This window comes from Bombina bombina, chromosome 2 (assembly GCF_027579735.1).
Source record: "Bombina bombina isolate aBomBom1 chromosome 2, aBomBom1.pri, whole genome shotgun sequence".
Taxonomy (NCBI): Eukaryota; Metazoa; Chordata; class Amphibia; order Anura; family Bombinatoridae; genus Bombina; species Bombina bombina.
Genome location: NC_069500.1, coordinates 809,752,716 through 809,776,719, shown reverse-complemented (window position 1 = coordinate 809,776,719; position 24,004 = coordinate 809,752,716). Strand labels below are relative to the sequence as shown.

At 41.5% G+C, this 24,004-nt stretch overlaps 1 protein-coding gene across 3 annotated transcripts in view; it reads right to left on the bottom strand.

Moving 5' to 3' along the window:
- The window catches only part of SPPL2B (signal peptide peptidase like 2B), a 160,945-nt gene that overhangs the window by 21,802 nt on the left and 115,139 nt on the right, over positions 1 to 24,004 (bottom strand). For all 3 annotated transcript variants that reach the window (XM_053703023.1, XM_053703024.1, XM_053703025.1), the window contains exons 7-13: positions 15,427 to 15,523; positions 14,767 to 14,883; positions 14,580 to 14,661; positions 11,993 to 12,067; positions 11,635 to 11,697; positions 9,987 to 10,086; positions 8,648 to 8,725 (exon numbers count right to left, since the gene is read on the bottom strand). In XM_053703023.1, the coding sequence (XP_053558998.1) occupies positions 8,648 to 8,725; positions 9,987 to 10,086; positions 11,635 to 11,697; positions 11,993 to 12,067; positions 14,580 to 14,661; positions 14,767 to 14,883; positions 15,427 to 15,523 (612 nt within the window). The remainder of the gene's footprint in view (positions 1 to 8,647; positions 8,726 to 9,986; positions 10,087 to 11,634; positions 11,698 to 11,992; positions 12,068 to 14,579; positions 14,662 to 14,766; positions 14,884 to 15,426; positions 15,524 to 24,004) is intronic.

The window sequence follows — 24,004 nt, the reverse complement described above, 5'->3', positions numbered from 1 at the left end:
GGTGTGATTCCCTCAATTTTGCAGAGATAGTACTTTGGTGTGCCCTCTCGAAACTCGTGGTGATCAATGACGGGTCAATCTCTAGCTCCCCAAAATGGGACCACTTTGATACAATGCCATGAAGCACATGATCCTTAGAGTGACGGATCAGTAAGTTATATGTATGTGACAGCCTCAGAGGGCCCAACTTCGCCAGCGCACTCAATGTATCTAAATTAGAGGCTTCTACAGAGAGGAGTCCCTCTGAAATCAATGTGGATACGTAGTGTCGGCACTGAAAATATGCAAACTTGTGTGTGTGCGGGAGGTTATAACGTGATTTTAGGTCTTGGAAGGGCAGTATTTCTAGAGTCAGGGGTCGGAAAAGTTGATGCAGTCGTGTGAGTTGTAATTGTTGCCATGTCTGAAATGCTTGCGTGGTGTAACCAGGGAGGAAGTCTAAATTACCCTGGATCGGGAGATATTTACTAGCCAAACGTTGTATACCCCAGAGTCTACAAATCTTGGTCCAGGCTCTTAGAGGATCCCTAAACAGTATATGGTTTTGAATGAACGGGGATAGAGATTTCAAATGTGCATGAGGCAGATAAGCTAAATGCAGTGGTTTAATGATGTTAGACTCTAGGTCAGGGACAGTATAATAGTTTTTCCCTACCAGCCAGTCCAATGCAAATCTAGAGAGAGCCGCCCAGTTATACCATATTATATTAGGAAGACGGAGCCCTCCTCCTCCCACTGTCATTGACAAGGGGGTTCTGCCTATTCTATGTTTTTTGCCCTGCCAGACAAAGTTCCCAATGGCAGTTTGCAAAGATGTCGCATCCTTTTGAGTGAGGAGAAGAGGCAACATCTGTAATGGATAAAGAAGTTTGGGCAGGGCAACCATTTTAAAAAGGTGCACCCTACCCGAAAGAGAGAGAGGGAGTTTCATCCAACTCAGCAGCATTTGCTTAATGTCACCTATAGTCCCAGCGAGATTCAAAGAGTATAACATATGTGGGTTAACATGTATCCATATGCCTAAGTATTTAAAACTACCCTGAGTAGTCTTAAGACCAAAATCTACTAAGGTCATGTTTCGGGAGTTTTGCAACCAGGTGGCCTCTGATTTGTCAATGTTGATCTTATACCCCGAAAACTTGCCAAAATCATCGATAACTTTCAAAAGAGGCTGTAAGTTAGAACCAGGATCTCCTACAAAGAGCAGTAAGTCATCGGCGTAAAGTGATAGATGCTGCTTTTGGCCACATATATCTAAGCCGGCACATTGTTGCCTGATGTAGGACGCCAGGGGTTCGATTGCTAAATCGAAAAGGAGAGGGGAGAGGGGACATCCCTGTCTCGTACCCCGTTGTAGCGTAAAGGAAGGAGAGAGCCCTCCATTGATTAGAAGAGAGGCCTTAGGGGCTGAGTATAATCTTTGTAGAAAGCTGGGGAAGTCACCCTGCATACCAAAGCGCGACAGTGACGTATGTAGGTGATCCCACTCGATCCGGTCAAACGCCTTCTCAGCATCTAGTGCTAGAAGGCACGCGTCTGGTAGTTGGGATGGGGATTGTGTATGTGTGTTGTACCAGTAATGGGACACGACGCCGAGAGTCTTTCTAATGTTAATAACTGAGGATCTGCCCTTTACGAAACCCGTTTGATCAGCATGAACTATATGTGGAAGAACCTTTGCCAACCTGTCCGCTAAGATTTTTGTTAGAAGTTTATAATCCCCATTTAATAGGGAGATTGGACGATATGAAGAAGTCTGGGTGGGATCTCTATCAGGTTTCAAAAGGAGACAGATATTAGCCTCAGAGAATCTATCATTTAGTTGTTCAGTGCCCGCCAGGTAAGCAGAATACAAGGATGAGAGAATTGGTGCTAGTTCCTCCTCCAATAACTTAAGATATTCTGCAGGTAACCCATCCGGGCCTGCTGCTTTACCCAGTTTGCTTTGTCGTATGGCCCTGAGAACCTCCTGGGGACTTATAGGAGAATTTAACAGGGAAGACTGCTCTTCCGTAAGAGTGGGGAGTTTTACTGCGTCCCAGAAGGCACGCTTGGCTTCTATATGGATAGGTTGTTTAGAGTACAGGGAAGTATAATAGTCTACAAATTCAGTCATAATTTCCTTGGCGTTGGCGGTGAGGGTACCCTTAGATTTAATGGCTAGAATTTGGGACTTGGGTTTATAGGAATGAACTAATTTGGCCAGCAGTTTACCAGCCCTGTTACCATGACGGTAATAGCGACCCTGTCTGTGAATATTGACCTTGTTGTCTTGTTGAGCTAAGAAAGTATCCCTTGTCTGTTTGAGATCGTAGTAAGATTTCCTAGATGTTGGCGTGGGGGTATGTAAGTAGCTATTGTAAGCCGCAGTGAGTTGAGCAAGGAGAGTCTCATCTACTCTCGTAAGTTGCTTATTATGGTGTGTTGCAAAGGAGGTTATATGACCTCTCATTACCGCTTTTGAGGCGTGCCAGAACAAATCTGGCGTATCCAAATGACAAGCATTGTCAGATGCATAATGCGTCCAGGATGCCTTTAAGTGTCTACGGAACTCAATGTTGTTATATAGGTGGAGAGGAAATCTCCAACTTCTGTTTGGAGGTCTAGGGGGATGTGGTTGCAGTATCAGGGTGATTGGGGCGTGATCTGATAAGGTGACTGGGCCAATGTAAGTAGATAAGATGTGTGGCGTTATGCTTGAGGCAGTTAGGAAATAGTCAATACGCGACATAGTATGGTAAGTTTTTGAGAGGCAAGTGAAATCCCTCTCATCCGGGTTCCTTGCTCTCCAGACATCTAGTAAACTCAGAGTCTCCTTGAAGGATCCAATCAAGGATACTTCACGTTTGTAACGGATCACATGTTTTTTGAAAGAGCCAGATGCTGAGGGATCTCTAAACCTATCTAGCGGAAGAGCCTGAGCCAGATTAAAATCACCTCCTATTATTAAAGGGGCACTCTGTGCGGCCAATATCGCCAATAAATTTGTCCAAAAGGGGGGATCATGCTCATTAGGGCCATAAACATTACAGAGAGTGTATGTATGTGCATTGGTCCGAAGTGATGCGACTATGTATCGTCCCTTTTTGTCTATGTTCACTGCTGACAAGGAGGCCGCTAAACCCTTTCGCACTAGAATGGCAACTCCTCTTTTCCTGCCCTCTGTAGGGGAGCTGAGGACCTGTCCCACCCATCTGATTTTTAACTTCGCATGTTCCTCAACTGTCAGTTTTGTCTCCTGGAGCATAGCAATATCAGCCTTCAGTGAGTGTAGGTGGTGGAGAATCCTACTTCTCTTTGCCGGGGATGTGATGCCCCCTACATTCCACGCTATAATTTTAAGGGGGAGAGTCATGTCTACAGAGTGTAAGGGTTGAGAGGGCACGACCTAATAGGTAGTGTCCTAGCAAGTGTCCCCTGTGGTGTCTGAGGTGTAGGTAGTAATAGGTGACTTACAGTTATGGAAAAGCACAGGTGTGTCCTCAGGGCAGGATGACGTGATGAAGGAGGGGGGGTCCAGAGGCCTCCAGGTCCCAATCCAGCAATCGCTACAAAAGAGACAAGAACATACAGCAATGTTTACAATTTGTATAGGTAAGAGGTCAATACCCATGGTAGTAGCAATGTCAATAGGTATCGTCCCAGAGGTATTCTGTTTATAAAAGAACCATTTGATGAACAAAAACACAGCATGATAGCAGGAAGCATAACATCTTAGAACTAGAGTTCTGCTCTTGAGGGAGGGGTCAGGGAGCAGTAAAGCCATACATAGCCCTGGAATGTTTAGTGTGAGTTTAAAATGAGAAAATTTACCAAGGGATTTTACATTTGGCAGGAGCAGGTGGATAGGCCCTAGGTAGTCAAGTGGAAGTATATATGGGCTTAGAGGTAGGGAACTATGTTTTTTATATTCGGTGTCGATGCCCTGGGGCCTGAACACAACAGTGATACTATAATCTGCATCGATCAAAAGGCAAGTGGTGGACAGAGGGTCTCCGCTTGAACTTGTGAGGGATAGGCCAAAAACTAAGCCTACTAGGGGACTTAGGGGAAACCAGCGGTAGCTATGAACTGTCTTAATAACACTCATATTAGAACTAAGGTTTAAGTATGCTGCATAATGTTTCCCAGCCTTAACAGTGCAATGCAAATACAAACATGAACCTGGACAGGTAGTGTAATAACAGAGATAACAAGTTGCCATGTGCGGAACCGTGCCTCCGGCCATAGCCAAGATTGGCAAACATGACCAGAGCCACAGGACTCGCCAAAGCAAAATACATAATGTAATCAACATGATGCATATGACAAGAAATTTTAAACGATAATACTTAAAAGAGTCTCATCAGCCATTGTCCTGTCTCCGCTCTGATGCCAGGTACGCCTGTGCTGCCGCAGGCGTATGAAAGGTTTTAGGGCCTGAAAGACTTTGAATTTTCAAGGTAGCTGGGAACATGAGTGCAAATTTACGTCCCTGATCATGCAGTGTAGAGCAGATAGATGCAAAGTCCTTACGTCTCTTAGTGACCTCAACTGAAAAGTCCTGGAAAAGTAAGAGACGGTGATCTTCAAAGATGACTTCCTTAGCCGCCCTGTAGGCTCGCAGGAGGGCTAGCTTATCCTGGAAATTTAAGCATCTAAAGATTACTTGTCGTGGCCTCTCTTTGGAATTTTCTAGATATCTGTTGGGGCCTATGCGGTGAGATCTTTCAATGTCCAGAGGTAGACAGTCCTGGGGCAGGCCCAGGAGTTTCGGGAGAGTTAAGGCGGCAAATTCTAGTAATGGATTCAGGAACGCCTATGATTCATAGATTATTTCGCCTGCAGCGGTTTTCTAGGTCTTCCACCTTATCCATTAGCTGTTGATTTTGTTTCAGTAGGCGTTTTAAAGAAACCTCAGATTCCTGCTGTCTGTCTTCAACCCCTGAAATTCTTTGTTCCGCGGCTGACATGCGAGTGGAGAAGAGCCGCACCTCATTGGTTAGGGTGTCCACACCAGCCTGCAAGCTATCCATTTTTGGTAAAAAGAAAGCCTTGAGCTCCTGTAGGAGTGAAGAGTGATCTCCTGAAATACTGCCTTCAGCATCTGCAAATGATGGGTTTGCCTGCGTTTCTGTCAGAGACTTTTGTTTTTTTTCCTGATTCTTTGATCTGTGGCTCATTGTGCTACTTAAAGGCGAGGGCAGCCTGTGAAAATACTCGTCCACTTTCATAGAACAAAATACAGACAGTTGCTAGGAATGTTCTGACACTGTGTACGAGTCACCAGAGGGCGCTGTTGCACTGTGTTTTGCAGCAATCAAGGTAGGTATGTGGAGGGAAAATGGAGGAGATGAGGACACAGATATTGAATTTGCAGATATCACATGCCAAAATGCAGGTGTAAAATAAAAATTTAGCTGTACCAACTATGTAAGCAAAGGTGTTTTTTTTTTTTCTTTTCCTTTTCTGTCTTGTGTAGCAGGCTTAATCAGGGCTGATGGATCAGAAATACAATCCTAAAAAATTGAGCTATACCAGCTATGAGGTGAAAAGAGTCTGTATAGGAAAAGTCTGTATAGATCAATATGCGGTTTATGCAGGGACTGTCCCAATGATCAGCTCTCGAGCAGAGCAGGTGTTTATGCGCTCCCCCCTTAACAACCACTGAGGCGTGAGAAGGCCGATATTCCCCTGCTGAAACCCTAATAACAAGTTTGTCTCCCTGTATGGAAGTGAGGTTGTGCCTTGTTGTAGGTTAAAGCTGATTGATCTGCGTTTTCACCAATGCATCCACAGTACTTTTACAGAGTGTGCAGCAATCTCTTATGGGCAAGCATAGAATACTTTCCGGGGAGTCCGTTATCAGGGCCTCACACAGTTATAGTTTGAGGTGGAGCGGTTCTGGGCTGATGGATCAGAAATACAATCCTAAAAAATTGAGCTATACCAGCTATGAGGTGAAAAGAGTCTGTATAGGAAAAGTCTGTATAGAGCAATATACGGTTTATGCAGGGATTGTCCCAATGATCAGTTCTCAAGCAGAGCAGGTGTTTAAACGCTCCCCCCTTAGCAACTACTGGGGTAGGAGAAGGCCGATATCCCCCTGTTGAAAACTTAATAGCAAGTTTGTCTCCCTGTAGGGAAGTGAGGTTGTGCCTTGTTGTAGGTTAAAGCTGATGTATCTGAGTTTACATTAGTGCATCCACATTATTTTTACAGAGTGTGCAGCAATCTCTTATGGGCATGCATGGAATACTCTCCGGGGAGTCCGTTATCAGGGCCTCACACGGTTATAGTTTGAGGTGGAGCGGTTCTAACCAGCTGTGTAATAGTCCGCGGTGTTACCGCCTCTCACCTGATCCGTCCGATTACCACATGCAAGGCCGGTCTGCTTGTAAGGTCCGTTCTGAGTTGAAGCTGGCACAGAGGTGAAGGGGGGAGCTCCTCCAATATGGCGCCGGTTAGCGTTACCGCTCGCGCCGTGTGGCGCAGTTCGATTTTGACTTCCGAGGCAAGGGCGATTTTCTGCCCTTCACGATGGTTCTTAGGCCGGATGGGGTACCGTAGAGTGCAACCCAGCAAGGCAGCGTCGTGGGGAACGTTGGCTGGCAGCAAATAATACCATTAATATGAAGCAGATTCCCGGAGCTCTGTACTTCTGCTGCCAGCCGCTAGCTCCGCCCACCGGAAGTCTGTATCAGACATGTTTAACAGACTAGCAATGAAGGCTAGCAAGCTTGGAAAAAAACTGTCAGTGAATTTACAAGCAATATGAAAAAACGCAGCAGCGCTTTTAAAAACACAAAAAAACTGTCACAGTTGAAATAACAATGAACTAATTCAGTTATAGCCAACAATTTTAACAATAAATGTATGAATTTAGCAGAGGATTGCACCCACTAGCAAACGGATGATTAACCACTCAATACCCACAACCGGATAATAAATTTTAGATTTAACGTTTTTCTCACAGTCAAACACACTGTCACAGGTCTGCTGTGACTGATTACCTCCCTCAAAATTGGATTTTGAAGACCCCTGAGCTCTCTGGAGACGTCCTGGATCAAGGAGGAAAAGGCAGGAAGACTGTGCTAGAATTTTATCTGCGCAACAAGGCGCTAAAAAAGGCCCCTCCCACTCATATTACAACAGTGGGAGACCTGTTACAACGGTTTCTATGCAGAAATAAACGTTAGCCATGTGGAAAAAAATCATGCCCAAAAAGATTTATCACCAAAGTACCTCACAAAACGATTAACATGCCAGTAAACGTTTTAAAAACAACTTTTCCAGTGTTATGTAAAGTTATCACTAAGCCTGCTACCAGTCGCTTCTACTGCAGTTAAGGCTTATACATTTATTTCAGTATTAACAGTATTTTCTCAGTCAAATTCAAGTCCCTAGAAAATAACTCAACTGCGCATACATTTAACAGCCTGATACCAGTCGCTACTACTGCATTAAAGGCTGTACTTACATCATATGGGTAACGGCAGTGTTTTCTTAGTCAATTCCATTCCTAGAAAATATTATACTGCACATACCTCATTTGCGGAGGACCCCGCATGCTATTCCCCTTTCTGAAGTTACCCCTCCTCAGAATGCGCGAGAACAGCCAGTGGATCTTAGTTACGTCTGCTAAGATCATAGAAAACGCAGGCAGATCATCTTCTTCTAAATACTGCCTGAGAGAAAAAACAGCACACTCCGGTGCCATTTTAAAATAACAAACTTTTGATTGAAGAATTAAGTAAAAAACTCCTGTCTCCTCTCACAACCTCCTTTGTTGAGACTTGCAAGAGAATGACTGGATATGACATGTGAGGGGAGGAGCTATATAGCAGCTCTGCTTGGGTGATCCTCTTGCAACTTCCTGTTGGGGAGAGATATAATCCCATAAGTAATGGATGACCCGTGGACTGACTACACTTAACAAGAGAAATAACAAACTCTTGATAGAAGAATAAAAAATTACAACTAACACCACATACTCTTCACCATCTCCGTGGAGATGCTACTTGTTCAGAGCGGCAAAGAGAATGACTGGGGGGCGGAGCCTGAGGAGGGGCTATATGGGCAGCTTTTGCTGTGCTCTTTGCCATTTCCTGTTGGGGAAGAGAATATTCCCACAAGTAAGGATGACGCCGTGGACCGGACACACCAATGTTGGAGAAATTAAGCTTCCGTGATTCAGATACTGCATGTAATTTGTTGAAAAGCATACCTAGGTAGGCTCCGGAGCAGCAATGCACTACTGGGAGCTAGCTGCTGATTGGTGGCTGTACTTATATGCCTCGTCATTATCTCACTCAATATGTTTATTATTTAGCTCCCAATAGTGCATAGCTGCTCCATGAAAGGATTCCAAAAGAATGAATCAAATCCAATAACAGAAGTACATTTGAAAATGGTTTAAAAATTGTAGGGTCTGTCTGAATCATGAGGGAATAAAGATCCCACACAGAAGCAGAATGTTAACAAAAATCAAGTGAGTAACTTCTCAGCAAGACAACGCTCTATATGCACAGCTTCAGCACATAAATAAACTACAGTACAGAAGAAGAGCTTATTTCACACGGGGAAAGGCAGCTGCATAAGGTGGTGCAGATAAAAAGGATTCAATTATGGCAAGAGAATATTAATAATAATAGATAATGATGCATACCTATAGTGCAGGCAACAAAATAGATCCGTGATGACTGCATCTGAATATCAAACCTATGGCAATAAGCAACCAGCAAACCTGAGGGAATAAAACAAAGAAAACATGAATCGTTTAAATACACATGCAATAAATACTTGAGAATTGTATAAATCTTCTGATCTATACTGTACTGTGTGATTTAAGTAAACAATCTCCTATTTCTATCCACTGCAAAGCCATGTTATACTAGAACTACTGGTCATACAGCAAGTGTAGTATTCCTGTGCTATAAGCTTGCAATAAAATCCCACTGTTAGAGAGACATGGAAGTCACAATTTAACTGTTTAGATAGAGCATGCAATTAAAAAAATACTTCTCTTATTATTAATTTACTTTGTCCTCTTAGTATCTTTGTTAAAAATCATACCTAAGTAGGCTCAGGAACAGAAATGCACTACTGGTAGCTAGCTGATTGGTGGGTACGCACATATGCATTGTTACTGACTCACCAGATGTGTTCAGCCAGGTCCCAGTCATGAATTGCTGCTATGGAGCTGACTTTAACTATGTGTTTAACCATTTGCAGGAATTAACAAGTAGTTATATACAAGTTATAGCATAATAAAGTGTTCTAACCCATACTAGTATTTTCTTTTTGCACTTTTAACTCTCTTTAAATATGGCAGACTGTGTTTACACAGTAGTCACACCGTTTCCCACAACTGTACAATGCAGTACGGCATAGGCTTTTATTGGGAAAAGATATGGCATAAAATTACTAGATACGTCAATTTTGCAACTACTCCAAAAAGCTCACAGAGATGTAACATACATTTTAGTGAAATATGATAATCATATCTGTATCTATACATTTATTGGAAAATTAAGTATAACTTACTTTATTACTTGATCCTAAACAAAGCAGCAAAAAATTAGATGCACCCAATACAATAAAAGTGCAGTGTTAAGAATAGGTTTAAAGGTACAGTAAAGCCAAAATTAAACTTTCATGATTCCGATAAAGAATTACATTTAAAAAAAAAACTTTGCAATTTACTTCTATTATTTAATTTACTTTGTTGTCCTTGTATCCTTTTTTTAAAAGCATACCTAAGTATGTTCAGAAGGAGCAATGCATTACCGGGAGCTAGCTGCTGATAGGTGGCTGCACACATTAGCACACTAAATAATTTGATCTTGCTCCCAGTAGTGCATTGCTACTCCTTCAACAAAGGAAACCAAGAAAATAAAGCCAATTTGATAATATAAGTAAACATTAAGCATATTTATATTAAGACATATTGTGAAATAGCACTTCATGTAGAGATTCTGCAAAATGTAATTAGGTATAGTATCTACCTGGTACCAAGATGTCTCCAAAGCCCAAGAGAGAGAAAGGTCTGTCACAGAGGGCAAGAGGCGAAGCATTTAATCGCGGCACTTTCAGAACCATTGGAAGCTGGTGAAATAAATAAACTGTGATTATCATTAACAATTAAAAAAAAAAAAAGTAACACATATTGAAGTTTCTATATCTTGGTTTAGTACTTTAATTAGCACTTACCAATGAAGACTGACCAATGTTATCATAAGCTAAACCATAATCCCAAACCTGAAACTCCATCTTTTTGGGTGGGTACAAATCTCCTCCATTACTGCTACATACCAGCTATTTTAAAAAGTCGTTAAGAAAGGAAGGGAAGAAGCTTGGCAAGTGCTGCGTAGAGAACATAGCCAAAATATGGAAAATGTTCCATTTACCTTGCCTCCCCCAGCAGCACTTACACCATTTAAGTTTTACCTAACAATTGAATACAAATGAAGGCAGAATAATAAACAATCAACAAGCTCAGTTTATCAGTCTCATAACAAACTCTATTTGGAACCCAACACAAAAGAAATAACTTTTCTTCCAAATCTGGCTATAGCAGGGTCAAGAACTTCCAGTTTTTTTAGAACTTCAGGAATGTGAACACTCCAAACAGCTGGCTTGTATCTTCTACATTACCCATAATACCATTGGTATTCTATAACTGTTCTATGACTCCCATCCATCTATGTGCCACTGGATTGAGTAGCTTTGAAAGGCAACAAGATCTACTTCTGCAGATTTAATGCTTTGATGCTTAACATGAGTGATCCTTGGATACGTCTCGATAATCATACACTTGGATGCTTCCTTTTTTGAGTTTTAAAAACCTAGACCCTTTGGAAAGGATTTGGTACACAGGAAAAACAGAAAAGCAGACAAACAGGAACTTAGCTGGAAAAAAAGTGCTGATGAGCAGAGCCAAGTGGATAATACAGACACTGGTCTCTGAGGTCTACGATCGCCATAAATGTTTTTGAAGAACATTGATTAGCATTAGAAGATATGCTATTTTGAACCTGTGTGTTCATATGGTTGTTTAATGCCTGAAAGTATAATAATAAAAAATAAAAAAAGGACACCAAGAACCTACATTCCTAAGAAAAAAAACAATAAGAAGCATAACCCTTCTTTTATATTTATGAGGCTGGCCTTTCTGAAAGACTTTACAATTCTGCTTCTCAAATCTAAAGTATTGTATTCGTTGTTTTAAAGCTTATGGCAATCTTTTAGACATGTAAGCCATGTTTACTTTTGTGCAGTAGCACACGTCTACCTAAAAGTAAATGACACCCACCACATTTATGTATCAGTGATGCTCCTAAAGGCAGGGGGGCAGAACAAATATCAAAGTCTAGAGACTAAGAGTAATTGTCTCATCTGCAGGATGTAATTGAAGGGAAATAAAAATGGTATGAAAGTTTCAAGTCAGTCTTCGTTGGTGAGTGCTACTAGGATGGGCCAAGAAAACAACAATATCCATCCAACAACCCCATTATAGCAAACACGCATGTCAATTCAGTCCCCAGAAGCCAAGTAAAGGGCTTCAAAGGGAACTGGAAAGAACAGTTCCCACATGCTTGTTTTTCTATTACAGTAAAAGGAGAGGAAGAGGATTATTAAATAAAATCTACATACTTTTTCCTGAGTGTAAGAGTCTGATGGTCCAGAGGCTACTTGCACCATGATGCTTTCTCCACTCTGTTGGAAAAAGGAGATCAGTAGAGAGACAAGCAAACGGAATGACTAAGGGGCACTTTGTTAAACTATTATTGCTATTCAGTATAAACTTTTTAAAATAATTGCTTGCATTTTTTTTGTTTTCCTCATAGAAGCAATACTCCACTAATCTAGATTTTATCTGGACAGAGCACATAAATTGATGAGACACTGAAAACAAAAAAAATTCTATAAGCATTTTAAAATATGTTGCATGAAAGAGCGAGTGGACACGAGAAAGCCTCAAGACACAAAACACATGTAGGAAAAGACTTACCTTTGTAAGGAACGGCGTGATGAAAACAAAGAACACATCGTATATAAAGAGAACAAACAGAAGTAAAGTACAGCCCTGTGTATAGAAACAGAATAGAGATATAAGTACAATGCAAAATACAGAGACACAAATGAATGTGCAAAGTTAGTTGCTATTGATGAGAACAGACATCATACCACTTTGTTGGAAGGAAAAACCATTTCCCAACCAATATTTACGCTTTAACCAAAATGCACCACAATCATTTTGTTTACAATAATACATACAGGACAGAGTTAGTTATTTTATTGTCCCAATAACAACTGGTTAAAGGGACATGAACATCAAAATTAAACTTGTGGATCAGTCTTTTCAATGTAAGAGCCTTTTAAGGGCCTTTTCAATGTAATTCTGTTATTATATTTACTTTGTTTTCTTGGTATCCTTAGTTGAAAAAAAGATATATCTAGATAAGCTCAGATGCAGCAACTTACTATTGGGAATTAGCTGTTGAATGGTGGCTACACATATTTGTATATGCATCTTGTTATTGGCTCACCAGATGTCTCCAGCTATCTCCCAGTAGCGTGTTGCTGCTCTCTACAGCTAATTTTAACTATGTGTGTAACTCATTTTCTGGGTTAAACACATACTTATATGCAAGCATTATATTGTAGCATTTTCTTTTTGCACTTCCTTTTGCATTTGTATGTCCCTTTAAGTTCATCCTTGTTACAGTGAAATGATAAACAAAATGGCAGACTGGTAATGACATTCATATCATACACAATTATGAATATATATTCGGTAGGGCAGCTGTAATACTCAGATGTTCAATTAAGAAATTATCCTTTATTTTATTCATTTTTAGTGGCATTAAATATAACACAGGCTGTGCTGCCCCTTATCAGATCCATTGATTTGTCACAGCACCCCTGATTTACACTGTTACAATTTTAGAATTCATTAAAGGGACACTGAACCCAAATTTTTTCTTTCGTGATTCAGATAGAGCATGCAATTTTAAGCAAAGGCCTAAATAACTTCTTTTAAAAAAAAAAAAGATAGCAAGAGAACGAAAAAAAAATTGATCATAGGAGTAAATTAGAAAGTTGCTTAAAATTGCATGCTCTATCTGAATCACGAAAGAAAAAATGTTTGTTCAGTGTCCCTTTAAGTAAAAGATCAATGGCAAATAAACAGAGTTTCTACCTTTGGCCAAACTTAGAGGATTAATATAAAATATGCGCAGTATATGAACAACCCAGCAAGTAAATAGCAGGTAATTTCAGTATGGACGCACACTTACAGCTAGTAGTACAATGAAATGAAACAGTCCAGCACCTGTGTAATGTTAATGTAAGAATGCACATTAGTATAGTCCTAACCATGTTATCTCCAGCAGAAAAGAATGCAGTAACTTTTCTTCTTTACTCCAATTCAAATTAAACAATTAGTCATGTGTATGCTGCGGTTTCAGATGCCTCAGAATGCGGCCACTCGCAGCATTTGTCTCTTTTTAGAGACAGATTTCTCCTTGTGAAAGTGCAACACACTAAGATCAGGGCAAATCCAGATCTTAGTGTGTTTCATTTTCACAAGAAGAAATCCGACTCCAAAAATAGACAAATTAAGTGAGCAGCAACTTCTTCCGCATTATGAGGCATCTGAAACCTCAGCATACACATGACTAGAAATAACGAATCAGAGGCGTGAACCTGGGAACAGAACAGAGCCACAAGGTGCATTTGAAACAGCAACTATCAATGTGTCCTGTGATTCACAGTAACTCATCAGCTGAGTCCCTCATTGATCTGTGATTCACAGTAAAACTTCAGCTGGGCCCCTCATTGATCTGTGATTCACAGTAACTCATCAGCTGAGTCCCTCATTGATCTGTGTTTCACAGTAACTCATCAGTCGAGTCCCTCATTGATCTGTGATTCACAGTAACTCATCAGCTGAGTCCCTCATTGATCTGTGTTTCACAGTAACTCATCAGTCGAGTCCCTCATTGATCTGTGATTCACAGTAACTCATCAGCTGAGTCCCTCATTGATCTGTGTTTCACAGTAACTCATCAGTCGAGTCCCTCATTGATCTGTGATTCACAGTAACTCATCAGCTGAGTCCCTCATTGATCTGTGTTTCACAGTAACTCATCAGTCGAGTCCCTCATTGATCTGTGATTCACAGTAACTCATCAGCTGAGTCCCTCATTGATCTGTGATTCACAGTAACTCATCAGCTGAGTCCCTCATTGATCTGTGATTCACAGTAAATCTTCAGCTGGGTCCCTCATTGATGCACATAGCTTGGATCATTTTGGCCTTAGGTTAAAGAATGCTGTATTAGTGTAAAGTGCAGAACATACTTCAACTTTACTAATACACCCTGTTCCCCTGATGCTACTTCTTCAGTTTCACATCTGCATGCCCATATACTAAGAGACAGCCATAGCTGCTTTTGAATGATCATTTATGTCACAAAATGAGAATGAATATAAAGTAGTGTCAAATTATATCAAACTCATGTCAATTAAAAAAGAAAAAAAGAAAACTAAGAAGGAAGAAAAAAACAAAAAGGAGCCCATCAACACACAAAGTACCTTAAATGTAGGTAGGCGAATTGTCTTCAACATGTACAGACAGAATGCAATGCCAAGAATATCCTGGAGGACCCAGGCCCATCTAAGAGGAAACGCAAGAAGCAATCACGTCATTAGTAAAAATGATGTTTACTGTCTCACACCATACCTGGCGCTCTGTTGCACAGATTGTGTAGAGTTTACTTACTGATCTTCGTTCCTATATACTCCCCATATGACGCTGACATTGATGCAGAAGGCTGCCAGCAGCAGCTTCCAGATTGGAGGTCGCTTGTGGAAATAAGGCAAGTTGTTGTCTGGAACCCTAAAGCATAAAGGACAGACATTTATGTATAAGCATAGTGGAAAGGTTTTCAGTGCCGTTAATAGGATTTCCTGTGGGGAGGGGGGGGGAGAAAGGTAGTGTAAAGAAAATGGCTGATCTCACTTATCTGGGATCAAGCAGAAATATTCAAATAATGGTCTATTAAAGGGGCACAAAAGTCAAAATTAAACTTGAGCATGCTATTTTAAGAGACGTTTCATTTTTTCTTTTATTATCAGATTTATTTTGTTCTCTTGGTATCCTTTGTTGAAAAGGATTCAGGAGCGGCAATGCACTACTGGGAGATAGCTGGTGACTACAAACATGTGCCTCTTTGTCATTGGCTCACCAAATATGTTCAGCTAGCTTCCAGTAGTACAATGCTGCTGTGAAGCCGACCTTGCAGGGGTTAAATAGTTATATGTAAACTACAGTACGTTAAAAGCGTTTTCTTTTTGCACTTTTAAGTCCCTTTAATGTCACTTGTCAACCAGCACAATCAATTCCTCCTTTTGCAATACTTAATACATCCTAGCAACGTACCTGCATTTACCATATGGGATTCTGCGGACAAATGGAGACAGGCAGCTGTACAGACCGATGGATGCAGCCAAGCAGAATATGGCTATGATCACATACACTGGAAGAGGAAGAGTGGAAATTATCAGATAGATGTATGTATGTATATATATATATATATATATATATATATATATATATATATATATATATATATATATATATATATATATAAATAATATATTTAGTGTTTTATAGCTATGCTATTATACAGTATAAGAGGGAGACAAGAGAGAAAAAGGAAAACGTAAAATGGGAATACAAAACGTGCATTACAAAGACAGGTATCATGAACAAGATTCAAAGAGTAATGGGAAAAAAAAAAAAACACAAACATAGGGCAGACGAGAGGGTTACTGTACTAGCATTACAACTTTTATTCTTTGCTGTAGTACAAGTTATTTTGCAGTTGTTAATGGACTATTAATACATTTAGCACCACAATGAAGAAAACACAACGCCTGAAAAAAATTATTAGTGCATCTATACTGCCATCTACTGGTAAAATGGAAGCAATGACACCAGAGCAATGTTACAGTAGATTTAGCATTATTATTATTATCAGGTATTTGTAGAGCGCCAACAGATTCCGCAGCGCTGATAGCATGAATACATTTTTTTTTTTTTTAAAAACAACGCTCATTGATATGTTCTCTATGAAATAACAATACAAAAGTCATTAATGATTTTAATTAAATTACGTGATTAAAAACAAAAAAAAAACAAGCTCTCAACAGTTGATGGATTTGGATAATTCAAAAATATTTGAAGATTACTGTAAAACTAATCAGTATGGTCAGCTAGCACAGCTAAACTTTACTTTCATGTATTTCCCTGCAATGGAGCTGCTGCAGAGATAATTTTTTAATCCCTCATTCTCTAATTTTAAGATGAAAACTACATGCAACAAATGTTTCCTTCCATAAGGCAAATACAACACCTGGCCACCAGGAGAAGGCAAAGACACCCCAGCCAAAGGCTTAAATATCCCTCCCACTTCCCCTATACCCCAGTCATTCTTTGCCTTTCGTCACTATAGGAGGTGGCAGAGAATTGTCAGAAGATTTGGATAGTCCTGTATGGGTATGTTCTCTTCGAGAAAGGACTGGAGTTTTAAGTAATCATATAAACCTCTCTGAGAGTATTGATGAAAGTTAGAGTCTGGAGATGCAGGGAAAGTTTTTTTGCGAACCCATCCAGACTGTCGCTAACAGCTCCTGAGCAATCAGTACTGACGAGTTTCACTGCTTGCTGTTACACAATCAAGTCCATGTCAGAAGTGCTGCTGCAAGACTGTCACACTTGAGAGGCTGTGCCTGTTCCACAGCATGGATCCTAGAGGGTAAGACCGTTATATATATATATATATATATATACACATTGTAAAACGCTATACAGGGTCACAGTGTGGCTCCTTTATACCTTGATAGGATCAAGGATTAATATCTCCTTCAGGGAGATTATTTGAACAGTTTGGGGATTTATATCTGCTTAATGTAAGAGGGTTTCTCCTGTTAAGTGTAGTCAGTCCACGGGTCATCATTACTTATGGGATATTAACTCCTCCCCAACAGGAAGTGCAAGAGGATCACCCAAGCAGAGCTGCTATATAGCTCCTCCCCTCTATGTCACACCCAGTCATTCTCTTGCACCCAACTAATAGATAGGATGTGTGAGAGGACTGTGGTGATTATACTTAGTTTTTATATCTTCAATCAAAAGTTTGTTATTTTAAACAGCACCGGAGTGTGTTGTTCCTTCTCAGGTAGAATTTGAAGAAGAATCTACCTGAGTTTTTGTATGATCTTAGCCGGCGTAACTAACATTCATTTTGCTGTTCTCGGCCATTCTGAGGAGTGAGGTAAACTTCAGATCAGGGGACAGCGGGCAGGTTCACCTGCAAAGAGGTATGTTGCAGTATATTATTTTCTGAGGAATGGAATTGACTGAGAAAATACTGCCAATACCGATATAATGTAAGTTCAGCCTTAAATGCAGTAGTAGCAACTGGTATCAGGCTGTTATGTATATATATGTTTACACTTCAGTATTCTGGGGAATGGCACTTCACTGGGACAATACTGTATGCATATAACTTTTAGCCTATCTTGCAGTGGGACGACTAGCAGCAGGCTTTTTAATAACATTTCATATTGTTAGATTTTAAACGTTTGCTGGTATGTTAAATAGTTTAATTATCTGAGGTACTTGGTGAAAAATTGTTTTGGGCACTGTTTTTCCACTTGGCTGTCGTTTATTTTAAATTTAAAACAGTTTCACTGAACTTCCCTCACTGTTGTGTGTGAGGGGGAGGGGCCTATTTTGGCGCTTTTGCTACGCATCAGAAATTCAGTCACAAGTCTGTTTCTCTCCCTGCATGATCCGGATCGTCTCTACAGAGCTCAAGGGTCTTCAAAACTTATTTTGAGGGAGGTAATCACTCACAGCAGACCTGTGAGATTGTAATTTGACCGTGATAAAAAACGTTTATATTTTATACATTTTTTTCTGCTATTAAGGGTTAGTTATCCATTGCTAATGGGGGCAATCCTTTGCTAAATTTATGCCTTTACCGGGAAAAATTTGGTTTTTATAACTTCTCCGGTTCATTGTTATTCAACTGTCATAGTTCTTTCTGTGCTTCTTAAAGGCACAGTACGTTTTACATATTACTTGTAAATTGAGTTGAAAAGTATTTCCAAGCTTGCTAGTCTAATTGCTAGTTTGTTAAACATGTCTGACTCAGAGGAATATCTCTGTGCTATATGTGCAAAAGCCAAGGTGGAGCCCAATAGAAATTTATGTACTAATTGCATTGATGCTACTTTAAATAAAAGTCAATCTGTACAAGTTGAACATCATTCACCAAACAACGAGGGGGAAGTTATGCCGACTAACTTGCCTCATGTGTCAGTACCTGCATCTCCCGCTCGGGAGGTGCGTGATATTGTAACGCCGAGTACTTCAGGGCGGCCATTACAAATCACCCTACAGGACATGGCTAATGTTATGACTGAAGTTTTGTCTAAATTACCAGAACTTAGAGGTAAGCGAGATCACTCTGGGGTGAGAACAGAGTGCGCTGATAATAATAGGGCCATGTCAGATACTGCGTCACAATTTGCAGAACATGAGGACGGAGAGCTTCAATCTGCAGGTGACGGATCTGATCCAAATAGAGTGGATTCAGACATTTCAAATTTTAAGTTTAAACTAGAAAACCTCTGTGTACTGCTAGGGGAGGTATTAGCGGCTCTAAATGATTGTAACACCGTTGCAATCCCAGAGAAATTATGTAGGCTGGATAGATACTATACGGTACCAGCGAGTACTGACGTATTTCCTATACCTAAGAGGCTTACAGAGATAATTACTAAGGAGTGGGATAGGCCCGGTGTACCCTTTTCCCCCCCTCCTGTATTTAGAAAAATGTTTCCAATAGACGCCACCACACGGGACTTATGGCAGACGGTCCCTAAGGTGGAGGGAGCGGTTTCTACTCTGGCTAAGCGTACCACTATCCCGGTGGAGGATAGCTGTGCCTTTTCAGATCCAATGGATAAAAAATTAGTGGGTTACCTTAAGAAAATGTTTGTTCAACAAGGTTTTATATTGCAACCCCTTGCATGTATTGCGTCTGTCACGGCTGCGGCCGCATTTTGGTCCGAGTCTCTGGAAGAGACTCTTGACTCAGCAACTATAGATGAGATTTCAAATAAGCTTAAAACCCTTAAGCTAGCTAATTCATTTATTTCTGATGCTGTAGTACATTTAACTAAACTTACGGCTAAGAATTCCGGATTCGCCATTCAGGCACGTAGAGCACTGTGGCTAAAATCCTGGTCAGCTGATGTTACTTCTAAATCTAAATTACTTAACATACCTTTCAAGGGGCAGACCTTATTCGGGCCCGGTTTGAAAGAAATTATCGCTGACATTACAGGAGGTAAAGGCCATGCCCTGCCTCAAGACAGAGCCAAACCTAGGGCTAGACAGTCCAATTTTCGTGCCTTTCGTAACTTCAAGGCAGGAGCAGCATCAACTTCCTCTGCACCAAAACAGGAAGGAGCTGTTGCTCGCTACAGACAAGGCTGGAAACCTAACCAGTCCTGGAACAAGGGCAAGCAGGCCAGAAAACCTGCTGCTGCCCCTAAGACAGCATGAATTGAGGGCCCCCGATCCGGGAACGGATTTAGTGGGGGGCAGACTTTCTCTCTTCGCCCAGGCTTGGGCAAGAGATGTCCAGGATCCCTGGGCGTTAAAGATCATATCTCAGGGATATCTTCTGGACTTCAAAACCTCTCCCCCAAAAGGGAGATTTCATCTTTCAAGGTTGTCAACAAACCAAATAAAGAAAGAGGCGTTTCTACGCTGTGTACAAGATCTTTTACTAATGGGAGTGATCCACCCGGTTCCGCGGTCGGAGCACGGACTGGGGTTTTACTCAAATCTGTTTGTGGTTCCCAAGAAAGAAGGAACCTTCAGACCAATCTTGGATTTAAAGATCCTAAACAAATTCCTAAGAGTTCCATCGTTCAAAATGGAAACTATTCGGACAATCTTACCCATGATCCAAAAGGGTCAGTACATGACCACAGTGGATTTAAAGGATGCCTACCTTCACATACCGATTCACAAAGATCATTACCGGTATCTAAGGTTTGCCTTCCTAGACAGGCATTACCAGTTTGTAGCTCTTCCATTCGGATTGGCTACGGCTCCAAGAATCTTCACAAAGGTTCTGGGCTCTCTTCTGGCGGTGCTAAGACCCCGAGGAATTTCGATGGCTCCGTACCTAGACGACATTCTGATACAAGCGTCAAGCTTTCAAACTGCCAAGTCTCATACAGAGTTAGTACTGGCATTTCTAAGGTCGCATGGGTGGAAGGTGAACGAAGAGAAGAGTTCTCTCTTTCCACTCACAAGAGTTCCCTTCTTGGGGACTCTTATAGATTCTGTAGAAATTAAGATTTACCTGACAGAAGACAGGTTAACAAAGCTTCAAAATGCTTGCCGTGTCCTTCATTCCATTCAACACCCGTCAGTGGCTCAATGCATGGAGGTAATCGGCTTAATGGTAGCGGCAATGGACATAGTACCCTTTGCACGCCTGCATCTCAGACCGCTGCAATTGTGCATGCTAAGTCAGTGGAATGGGGATTACTCAGATTTGTCCCCTACTCTGAATCTGGATCAAGAGACCAGAAATTCTCTTCTATGGTGGCTTTCTCGGCCACATCTGTCCAGGGGGATGCCCTTCAGCAGGCCAGACTGGACAATTGTAACAACAGACGCCAGCCTACTAGGTTGGGGCGCTGTCTGGAATTCCCTGAAGGCTCAGGGATCATGGACTCAGGAGGAGAGTCTCCTTCCAATAAACATTCTGGAATTGAGAGCAGTTCTCAATGCCCTTCTGGCTTGGCCTCAGTTAACAACTCGGAGGTTCATCAGGTTTCAGTCGGACAACATCACGACTGTAGCTTACATCAACCATCAAGGAGGGACAAGAAGCTCCCTAGCGATGATGGAAGTATCAAAGATAATTCGCTGGGCAGAGTCTCACTCTTGCCACCTGTCAGCGATCCACATTCCGGGAGTGGAGAACTGGGAGGCGGATTTCCTAAGTCGTCAGACTTTTCATCCGGGGGAGTGGGAACTTTATCCGGAGGTTTTTGCCCAAATACTTCGACGTTGGGGCAAACCAGAGATAGATCTCATGGCGTCTCGCCAGAACGCCAAGCTTCCTTGTTACGGGTCCAGGTCCAGGGACCCGGGAGCGGTCCTGGTAGATGCTTTGACAGCACCTTGGACCTTCGGGATGGCTTATGTGTTTCCACCCTTCCCGATGCTTCCTCGATTGATTGCCAGGATCAAACAGGAGAGAGCATTGGTGATTCTAATAGCGCCTGCGTGGCCACGCAGGACCTGGTATGCAGATCTAGTGGGCATGTCATCCTGTCCACCTTGGTCTCTGCCTCTGAGACAGGACCTTCTGATTCAGGGTCCTTTCAAACATCAAAATCTAATTTCTCTGAAGCTGACTGCTTGGAAATTGAACGCTTGATTTTATCAAAGCGTGGATTTTCGGAGTCAGTAATTGATACCTTAATACAGGCTAGGAAACCTGTTACCAGAAAGATTTACCATAAAATATGGCGTAAATACTTACATTGGTGCGAATCCAAGAGTTACTCATGGAGTAAGGTTAGGATTCCTAGGATATTGTCTTTTCTACAAGAAGGTTTAGAAAAGGGTTTATCTGCTAGTTCCTTAAAGGGACAGATCTCAGCTCTGTCCATTCTTTTACACAAACGTCTGTCAGAAGTTCCAGACGTTCAGGCTTTTTGTCAGGCTTTGGCCAGGATTAAGCCTGTGTTTAAAACTGTTGCTCCACCATGGAGCTTAAATTTAGTTCTTAACGTTTTACAGGGTGTTCCGTTTGAACCCCTTCATTCCATTGATATCAAATTGTTATCTTGGAAAGTTCTGTTTTTAATGGCTATTTCCTCGGCTCGAAGAGTCTCTGAGTTATCGGCCTTACATTTATGATTCTCCTTATCTGATTTTTCATTCAGACAAGGTTGTTCTGCGTACTAAACCTGGGTTCTTACCTAAGGTAGTCACTAATAGGAATATCAATCAAGAGATTGTTGTTCCATCATTGTGTCCTAACCCTTCTTCAAAGAAGGAACGACTTCTACACAATCTGGATGTAGTCCGTGCCCTGAAATTCTATTTACAGGCAACTAAAGATTTTCGACAAACTTCTTCCCTGTTTGTCGTTTATTCTGGACAGAGGAGAGGTCAAAAAGCTTCTGCTACCTCTCTCTCTTTCTGGCTTCGTAGCATAATACGTTTGGCCTATGAGACTGCTGGACAGCAGCCTCCTGAAAGAATTACAGCTCATTCAACTAGAGCTGTGGCTTCCACTTAGGCCTTTAAGAATGAGGCCTCTGTTGAACAGATTTGCAAGGCTGCAACTTGGTCTTCTCTTCATACTTTTTCCAAATTTTACAAATTTGACACTTTTGCTTCTTCGGAGGCTGTTTTTGGGAGAAAGGTTCTTCAGGCAGTGGTTCCTTCCGTATAAAGATCCTGCCTGTCCCTCCCGTCATCCGTGTACTTTAGCTTTGGTATTGGTATCCCATAAGTAATGATGACCCGTGGACTGACTACACTTAACAGGAGAAAACATAATTTATGCTTACCTGATAAATTCCTTTCTCCTGTAGTGTAGTCAGTCCACGGCCCGCCCTGTTTTTTATGGCAGGTCTAAATTTTTAAATTATACTCCAGTCACCACTGCACCCTATAGTTTCTCCTTTCTCGTTTGGTTCTCGGTCGAATGACTGGGTGTGACGTAGAGGGGAGGAGCTATATAGCAGCTCTGCTTGGGTGATCCTCTTGCACTTCCTGTTGGGGAGGAGTTAATATCCCATAAGTAATGATGACCCGTGGACTGACTACACTACAGGAGAAAGGAATTTATCAGGTAAGCATAAATTATGTTTTTTTAGGCTCATACTGTGTGTTTTTTGGCTTGCAACAAACAGGTTTCACTTTAGTTTTTTAAGTGTTGCGCAGCGCATAATAGCTTGGCGCCCTTTTTCATAGCAGGGGAAGTCCTGTCTTACGTACCACGTGACCGGGTGTGGTCTCTTTTATTTCCTAAGATCCTGCTGCAGACATCACTCCTGAGGAGAGCATTTTTACTGTTAGCTGTCTGGGTCTAGGAGGTGGTGAGTGCCCCAGCCATTTGGGAGTATTAAGGTGCCGTTTGTTAAATAAAAGCGTTTCTTTTTGATTGTCCTTCTGTGGGTATATACAGAGCTATGGAGAACTCTGATAGTACATTACAAGGTTCCGCGCTCCTTCTGTACTAATTAATAATTCCTGTTTATATTGTGAGGAGGCTGTGGTTTGCCCACCTGCTCAATTTTGTTTCCATTTGCCTAAACACTGTTCTAAAGTCTAAGAAGGGAGACAAGCCTGCTAATACTCATAGCGCTATTAGCCCTTCTGAGCTGTCTATTTCTCAGGAATATGGGTCCCGAGAAATTACTACCCTTTCTACATTACCCGCTCCACATGCAGTTCCCCGTGGCTCAACTAATCCTCCATCTGGCGGGGGCTTTTTTCCAGCGGACTTTACCGCGCAGTTACAAATCGGCGGTGTCTGCGGCCCTGAGTGCCTTACCTCGCTCTAACAAATGCAAGAGAAAGGTTAAACATAGTTCTCCTGACCTAGAGTCATCTAAATATTTTTCGGATTTAGCTACTATATCCCAGCTATCCGAGGATGAGTTAACCTCTGTAGCTTCAGAGGGTGAACTTTCTGAGTCGGAGACTTCAGTTACTAAACCTCCTTCAGCGGAGGAACCCTCCTTTAGATTTAAAATTGAGCATCTGCGTTTTTATTAAAGGAGGTTCTGTCTACTCTAGAGGTTCCAGATGCTACACTCCCTGAGGAGCCTAAGATCCCTAAATTAGACAGGGTTTACGAAGATAGGAAGGTCCCTTTGAATTTTCCTGTGCCTGTTAA